We start from the raw sequence: 8,918 nt of genomic DNA, 5'->3' as shown, positions 1-8,918 counted from the left end.
TCGGTCATAACACATAGCTCATGACCATAGGTGAGTATTGGAATGAAGATCGACCGGTAAATTGAGAGCTTTGCTTTTCGGCTCAGCTCTCTCCTCACCACAACAGACCGATATAGCGACCGCAAAACTACGGACGCCGCTCCGATCCGCCTGTCAATCTCACGCTCCGGTCTTCCCTCACTCGTGAACAAGACCCCCAGATATTTAAACTCCTCCACCTGGGGTAAGGATACTCCACCCACCGAGAGATGGCAAGCTACCTTTCTCCGGTCAAGAACCATGGCCTCGGATTTAGCGGTGCTGGCCCTCATCCCACCCGCTTCACACTCTGCCGCAAACCGCCCCAACGCACGCTGGAGGTCCTGGCTCGATGAAGCCAACAGGACAACATCATCTGAAAAAAGCAGAGAGGAAATCCTGTGGTCCCCAAACCAGATCCCCTCCGGCCCCTGGCTGCGCCTAGAAATTCTGTCCATAAAAACTATGAACAGAACCGGTGATAAAGGGCAGCCCTGCCGGAGTCCAACGTGGACCGGGAACAGGTCTGACTTACTGCCGGCTATGCGAACCAAGCTCCTACTCTGGTCATACCGAGACCGGACAGCCCTTAGTAAGGCTCCCCGGACCCCATACTCCCAGAGCACCCCCCACAGGATACAACGGGGGACGAGGTCGAATGCCTTCTCCAAATCCACAAAACACATATGGACTGGATGAGCAAACTCCCACAATCCCTCCAGCACCCTAGATAGGGTGTAGAGCTGGTCCACTGTTCCACGACCAGGACGGAAACCGCACTGTTGTTCCTGAATCCGAGGTTCGACTATCGGACGGACTCTCCTCTCCAGTACCCTGGCATAGACTTTCCCAGGGAGGCTGAGGAGTGTAATTCCCCTGTAGTTGGAACACACCCTCCGGTCCCCCTTCTTAAAGAGGTGAACTGCCACCCCTGTCTGCCAGTCCAGTGGTACAGTTCCCGACTGCCACGCGATGCTGCAGAGACGTGTCAGCCAAGACACTCCCACAGCATCCACAGACTTGAGGTACTCAGGGTGGACCTCATCCACTCCCGGGGCCCTGCCACCGAGGAGCTCGTTGACTACCTCGGTGACTTCAGCCCGGGTAATAGACAGGCTCACCCCAAAGTCCTCATTCTCTGCTTCTTCAAAAGAAGGCGTGTCAGAGGGATTGACCCTGCCTAGGGTGTCCTGATGCCAGGTGTATTGATGGACACCCTTGTGCTCGAACATGGTGTTCGTTATGGACAAACTGTGACGAGCACAGAAGTCCAAAAACAAAACACCACTCGGGTTCAGATCAGGGGGGGCACTCCTACCAATCACGCCCCTCCAGGTGGCACTGTCATTGCCCATGTGGGCATTGAAGTCCCCCAGGAGGACAATGGAGTCCCCCGTCGGGGCATTTTCCAGTACCCCTTCGAGAGACACCAAGAAGGCCTGGTACTCCAAGCTGCTGTTCGGCCCGTAAGCCGAAACCACAGTTAGAGACCTGTCCCCCACCCGAAGGCGGAGGTACATGACCCTCTCGTCCACCGGGGTGAACTCCAACACTTGGCGGCTAAGCTGGGGGCTCACGAGTAAGCCCACACCAGCCCGCCGCTTCTCTCACCTTGGGCAACTCCAGAGTGGTAGAGAGTCCAACCCCTCTCTAAGGACTGAGTTTCAGAGCCCAGGCTATGTGTGGAGGTTAGCCCGACTATATCTAGACGGTATCTCTCAACCTCTCGCACCAGCTCAGGCTCCTTCCCTCCCAGAGAGGTGACATTCCATGTCCCAAAAGCCAAGTTCCATGACCGGGGTTTGGGCCGCCGAGGCACATGCCCTCGACTGCAGTTTTTTTGTTTTCAGTAATTGTTTGAAATTGACAAAAATATCCCTTGGTGGTGGTGAGAAGTAGAGCTGCGTCCAGATGCCATTCGTGCGACAAATTTGCGTCGACCGCCCCTCTTCAAACAAGCAGCGAATTCTCTGCTCGCCGCCTGTCCATAAATGTGTAAATGGTAAATGGCGTATACTTATATAGCGCCTTTCTTCCTACAAGGACAAAGCGCTTTAGAGTCACAGACCCATTCACCCAGTCACACACACATTCACACACTGGTGGCGGCTCCGCTGCCAAACCCAGGCGCCCGCCTACCACCAGAGGCAAGGTGGGGTTCAGTGTCTTGCCCAAGGACACTTCGACTCATGGGCGGGAATTGCCTTACTAAGGCGGGAATTGAACCTGCAATCTTACGATCATGGATCGACCGCCCTACCGCTGCACCACGGCCGCCCCCATACATAAGCTTGACGCCCCGGCTGCGTGTGGGAGGAGCTTCTGGCGAATGTTTTTATCCTGATGGCTACATGGAGCGGTGTCTGTGTGTATCTCACTTACATGGAAGACGCAGATGATGTCGAGAGATCAGGTTTATTTATTTAAAAAAGCTCTGCAAAAGCATCGGTCATCACGTCTCCACGTCTGGGTTCATGACATCATCATGTTTGGGTTCATGACATCATCAGAGACTCTCCCCGAACGCCGAGCTTCACTCCCGTGTCTGAAAGGCGTAACATTCAGGTATTTCACTGATGAGGAGAGAATAATACCACCGTGAAGGCCCGTACACACCGGGACGAATATTCGCCAGGCGTTATTCGCCAGCGTTTTTCGCCACGTTTTTTGTGTTCACACCCAGGCGATTTTCGCTGACGATGAGTGGAGCGAACATGCAATTTCATTCCCTGACATTAGATGGCGCTTAATGTAAAACAGAAATACTCCTGTACACAAGGTGGCGCTGCGCAACTTTACGCTTCTTAAAGTCGCTTTTCACTCAGAAGAAGAGAGCAAGTATTTACACGCTTGTCAGAATCAAACAACGAAAACATGAATATTTCAAGCACCAGTAGGTCCAACTGGTGCTTGGTTCGGGGATATTTTAGAATGTCCGTCATTATTGCTTCGCGGCTGTGTAGACGCTACTTGGCGTCTATCTTCTTCGCTGGTATGTGTGCTCAGCAAGGCAGTTTTGTGTTTGAGCGCCCCCAAGTTGTGTTTTACTGTAACTTCAGAAGCTCCAGACACGTGAGCAAAAGCGCCATTCTCATTGGTCGAGTAGATTTCGACGCGACGCGTCGAAAAAAAAAAACGAACCCGAGGCGTTTTTTTTTTTTGACGCTTTAACGCGTCGCGTTTTTTCGCGTCGGTGTGCACACTCTCGTTGGTGCCCTTTGTTTAGTCACGAGGCGTTAAACGTCGGCGAAAATCGCCGGCGAAATTCGTCCCGATGTGAACAGGCCTTGATACTGAGATTTTTCCGTTATATGTGTCAGAAACTGGTGGCGTTGGACTCATTATTGCAGACAACCGGGCTTAGAAACAAACTAGAACCAACTGAGACAAAAAGAGTAAGGCAGAGGACCTGATGCTGACACCAAAATGTACCGAGGATCACAAACACAAGACATGATGGATGATTGACAGCCTGAACCTGGTGTGACTGGAAAATGAGAAAATTTAAATCTTAACTCAGATGTTCTATTTTATATAACTTGAAGGACTAGATTTGATATTTAAAAAAAAATGTATATATTTTTTCATGTTAACATTTTTTGAGAGACTTTTCTTTTTTTACTTTAAAGGAAAAGAAAATTCAAAATAAAAACACATGATCTTGTTTCTTGTCATTTAAAAATATAGTTTATGGGATATAACTGAAGAAAACGTATTTCTATTTTTCAATATTACTTTATTATTTTGAAAAACCTTTGATAAAAATGTAAATGTATGTTTTTCTAATATCAACTAAATCAATCAACTGTTCATTACCATGGATTCTTTCTAGATCAATCCAATATTTGCACTCGACATCTGAATTAAAATCAATAGCCTGGGGTGCATTAGGCTGGCTGACACAGGGTTCGATTCCTCCTTTGCTCAGTTTCAGTTGGCCGCTCTGAACGCTCAGACTCTAAATAATATTGTGAATCAGGAGCAGACGAAAACGTGCAGGAAGGGAGCGTACGTTGGTCTGATCGTACGCTACCCTCAGTTGGGGGCGGTTTGAAGCTCTTCCCTCGAGCTTGTCCTTTTCTTTTTTTTTTTTGAGACTCCATTTCCCATGCTCCCCCGCGGCCCCGCCCCCGCATACCTCTGCTGTGTGCTCATGCGCTGCGGGAATCCTGCTCTCCACAAGTTGCCTCCAACTGCAGCCGCGAGGAGCTCCGCGCAACTTTCTCCACAGGAATGGGAGCGTCGGAGAGGAGCCGCCTGCGTTTGATCCCTACGTCTGCGAGGCACGCGGCCGCGAGCACGCGGATGTAGGAGCGGGAGGAGGAAGCTGCTTCTCGGTTCGGTTCTTTTTGGGCTGTCGCACTTCGTTCGGACTGATTGCCAAAGAACGACGACGTTCCGGAACAATGCGGTCCTCCTCGCATCCCCGGACGGTTTCGGGGTTCGCCTCGCTGTTCTTGTTGGTTCTGGTTCTGGAGCGTGGCTCCGGGTCCAGCTCGAGGACGTGCCCGCCTCCCTGCCAGTGTTTTGGGGAACTGGTGGACTGCAGTCGGCTGGAGAAGGGTCGGTTTCCGAAGTGGATCCCGGATTGGACGGTTCGACTGTAAGTAACCAAAACAACATTCACGTTTTTATTAATATCGACTATTTCTATTTATGTTTGAAACTTTTTTTAAAACTTTAAAGTGCCTTTATTTGACTTAAATGACTCAAAACTGATTCGCTCCTGTTTTATTCCTCTAATTTCGTTCGTCCTCTAAAGGCATGATGGGAAAAAATCTATTCCAGTCTCAAAACTCTTTCCAAAAAGCGTTTGAGGCTAAATTTGACAAGAATTTACCAACATGTTGTCATTTTCCCCATCATCATTCCTGTTAAAATGTCTATGTTTTAGTGTAAACAATTGAATTTAAATGTATTATAGTTCCACTACTTATTTACTACAATACTATAATAGCTAATGTATTAATATTTGACAGTGTTGGACCTTTCCACCATGTTCTGGTTTAGTTTTGTTTAGACTTTGAGGCAGTTTAAGCATAAATCAAGATTCATCACTCCAGAACCAGAACATCCATAGCTACAGTGACAGGTTTTAATTTGACCATTAAAGCTGGAGCTCTTCATTTGGACCGCTGGCCCGGTTCTGCTTTGGTTCCTGCTCCAGTTTTTCTCCACCTAGACTGTGCTGCTGTGGAAAGTTGAAGCTGCCAGAGAAAACAGCCCGAGCTTCATAACTGAGGCCTGTTCTTCCAAAGAAAATGAAGGGGGGGGGTGGGGGGCTTAAGAAAATACTAAAAAGATCTCCACACCGGGGAAAATTCTTTTCACTGTGCAAGTGGCTCGCCAGCACTTCTGAAACCCCTCAAAGCGCCCAGCCCTTTCTTTCCAGCACCCCTTAAGTTATTTCTGCTGAATTAGCGATGGCAGCGAGGAGAACGGTTTAGTTTGGGACAGATTCATGGAGGGGGGGGGAACCACAACTGGATGAAATCCTGAGCACTGGAGATTTGAGGAGGCGGGTCAAAAATGGAGGTCTGCCCCAATTAGGTCTCCGCATATTAAAAAAGTAGTCGAGAATGCAAAGTACAACAGTTTTATAGATATTTTTAGATTCATTTAATCTTTTTGCTGTCTGCAATAGTTCCTCAGAAATACTTGAAGTTAGTGCTTTATTGTAAAAAATAAATAAAATAAAAGGTTTATGAACTAACGTCACTTAGCTAACAACTCTGTAGGCCAAATCTATTTTTGCTTGAAAAGCCCAAACGTGGCAAAGAAATTAAGTTAAAACCAGGAATATCAGCCTTTAGCTGTTTAGAATTTAGGGCTGCACGATATGAGGAAAACTCGCAATGTGCGATAATAGTGATCATTATTGTGATGACGATATAGCTTACGATGCATGAACAGATAGCAAAAACATCATTTCCACTTTACTGCAACAGCAGTTTAATTTAAATAAGTCTCAGCATACCTTCAATTACACTCCAAATGACCTTCGTCTATATATGAGGTGAGCAACTAACATCAAACGGCTCCATCCGATTGGTCAACAACGTGAAGGCGTCCATCCGATTGGTCAAATGCATACATGGATTTATTTGTTTGATTAAACACTTCAAGCTGCCATAAGGTTGTTTCAGCACATTTAAGGTAACTGTTTATTGCACTTTTTGCCGACTTTTGCGATACGCGTATTGCACAGCTTGATGTCGCGATGACTATAAATTGGGGGTTTATTGTGCGGGCCTCATAAAAATCAAGCTAATGTTAATTAGCCAGAAAAAAGGGGGATGGAGGAAGAAAAATTGGGAACAACGGGATAAAATCCTGGTTATCAGCTATTTAAAAGGAGAAAATGGCTAAAAAGTTACATTTGGGTGAAAAGGATTCATTAATGAAGAAAACAAAAAATTGTTTTAAATTATCATTACTTATCATTACCTAATCAGTCCATTTTCTCACACAGGCTGTTCTACAATTAAATACCTTTTAAGACATTAGTTTTAAGTGTTTTTAATTTGGCTTTAATTCACTTAATTCCTGTTGATGTAATTCTGTAGAAAACTTGTGTTTAGTGCTTTATTTGGACAAAAAAAGATTAACTAGCTAGCACCACTTTAAATTTTTTTTTAGCTAAAGGTTGTCCTTGCTAGTGCTGTAAGCGAACCAATGTTTGCTTTAAAAGCCCAAATGTGGCAAAGAAATTTTGAATTTGATTCAACTCTTTTTTACACTAGAGATGTCGCCAGCGGCACCTAAAAAAACACACTCTTTGACGCACTGAACCTCTTCACGCGTTACTTCATCAACGTGAATTTGCTGACGTGGAGAAAAGCGGCTTTGCATCGATATGCAACACGTGACCTTTTCCGGATAAAAGTCAAGCTAATGTCAGTTAGCCAAAGGGGAAAAGTCAGGTGTAGAAAGAAGGATACTGGAAAAACAAAACATCCTAGTTATCAGAGATGTTTTGGTAGTGAAATGTAGATTTGTCTTAAAATAATCCCTTGATATCCCTGATATCGCTGTTTTTCCTATTAAGTATTTTTAGCTATGAGTTGTGTGCGACAGTATTTCAATTTTAATTTAACAGAAAAGCAAGATGTTAAGCCATTATTTAAGAAAAATGAACCTTTTCTAGCGTTTTCATTAGCTAACTGTTATGCTCTTGCTAGCGCTATAAGATAATCCATTTTTGCCTGAAAGTCATAAATGTAGGAGAGCAAGGTTGTTTCTGGAAGAGTATTTTGAAGTTGAGACAAAATCAGGAATATTAGCCATTTCCCTTTAAAATAATTAGGCTAATGTCAGTTAGCCACTTGACTGTTTTATTAGCTAGCAGCTGAGGCTAACATTGGTAAGCTAGCATCAAATAGGGAAAAAACTGCCTAACTTCTAAAAATTGATCTTTTATTTAGTTATTGGAAATAAAAAATATGTATAATAGTTTCCGTATTTTTCTGCACCATAGGATCCGCCCACTAAGAAATGTCAATTATATACCATAAATACGCCGTATTGAACTATAAGGCGCGTTTAGCGAAACAAAACAGTCAGAGATAAATCCGTCAGTCAGACTCTAACCGTGTTCAGAGTAACCGTTTGAAACACGCTTCATGTTAGCCATGTTAGCTTATTCACAATACATGTAATACGCTAAATACGCAATAAGCTAACCCCCGACCTTCATAGTAACACATAAAAACACACAGTCCAACACGGCTACACGTTAGCCGCTTTGTGGTATTCGCTAAAACACCCAACCGAACGTTTTGCCAAAGCCTCTCAAAATCACTTCAACATCAGTAAACACAATCAGAATTCATCCGTATATAAGGTGCGTCAGATCATGAGGCTCACTGTTGTTTTTAGAACAAAATGAAGCCTTTTAAGCCTTAAAGTGTCTAAAATATTGTGTTCTTTAGGTTTTTAAAAGCTTTCTGTTTACTAAGTTGGGGTTTTTCTTTTTTGCTGCCTCGGTGTGAACAACAGGCTGTCGGTTCCTTCACTTTCTAGGATCTGATAGGAGAATCTTTGTGCAGGTTTTTAGCAGAGCTGCACCAACAGGCTGCAGCTTGCATGTGGCTCTTTGTGTTATCTCGCTCCTCTGTGAGGGAAATGGATGTGTACGGCTTTATCTATGCAGCTTGGTGCGACACCTTTTCCGTCTGCCTCCCAGGGCCGGAGCTGCAACAACAAACAGCTGCTTGGAGGGAAAAAAGCTGTCATGCTTTAAAAAAAAAGAGGCAAATAAATCTTTGGTTGATTGAAGCACCACCTGAAAGCCAAAACGGGCCCTACAAAATCCTGGAGGGGTGTTTCAGGCGTCCTTTCCATTCTCCCCCAGCACTGTGAATACATTACCGGTTGTTGGTTTCTCCCCCTCCTCCCTGCGGTCCTTAATGGATTCCAGATGAGGGAGGTAAAGACAGAGGAGGGGAGGTGTTAAAAAAAAGTGTCTGGCACCACGGCGTTGATCAGGCGCAGCAGCGCCAATAACTCCACTGCTTTTTATGGAGCGCCGCGCTGTGCACGCCAGACTTCTCCAGCCGACTTTCAGCTGCCCCCCCCCCCTTTTTTTTTAAATGAGCTGCAACCAAAACTGCAAAGACCAAGCTGACTGGTCCGGGGGGGGGGCAGACACAGTCTAAACACAGAAATTGAGTCTGAAGCAGACAATGAACGGCGCACAGGGTTTTAGTTTACAGCCCAAATATACGTCTGAGAAACGGGCAGTGGAGCTCTGGTTCCAACATGCTTAGAAGGGTTTGTAGACTAATAATGGACATCAAACCAGCTGCATTTGGCTTCTAGTATTTGTGATTTAAGCTAGAAAATGAATCAAACTCAGATCTGGACGGAGACCTTGTCCCACTTTGTCAGCTGAAGAAAAA

The 8,918-nt window shown here is 45.4% G+C and overlaps 1 protein-coding gene across 1 annotated transcript in view; it reads left to right on the top strand.

Annotated features, from left to right (window-relative positions):
- Nucleotides 1-4,145: 4,145 nt before the first annotated feature.
- Nucleotides 4,146-8,918, top strand: part of lrig3 (leucine-rich repeats and immunoglobulin-like domains 3) — a 31,544-nt gene continuing 26,771 nt past the window's right edge. Inside the window, exon 1 of the mRNA XM_004082849.5 lies at nt 4,146-4,621. Within this exon, the coding sequence (XP_004082897.1) occupies nt 4,425-4,621 (197 nt within the window). The 5' untranslated portion in view covers nt 4,146-4,424. The remainder of the gene's footprint in view (nt 4,622-8,918) is intronic.

The sequence above is a fragment of the Oryzias latipes genome, chromosome 23, assembly GCF_053564925.1.
Source record: "Oryzias latipes strain Hd-rR chromosome 23, Olatipes_Hd-rR_3.1".
Taxonomy (NCBI): Eukaryota; Metazoa; Chordata; class Actinopteri; order Beloniformes; family Adrianichthyidae; genus Oryzias; species Oryzias latipes.
This window is presented reverse-complemented; position numbering and strand designations above follow the sequence as displayed.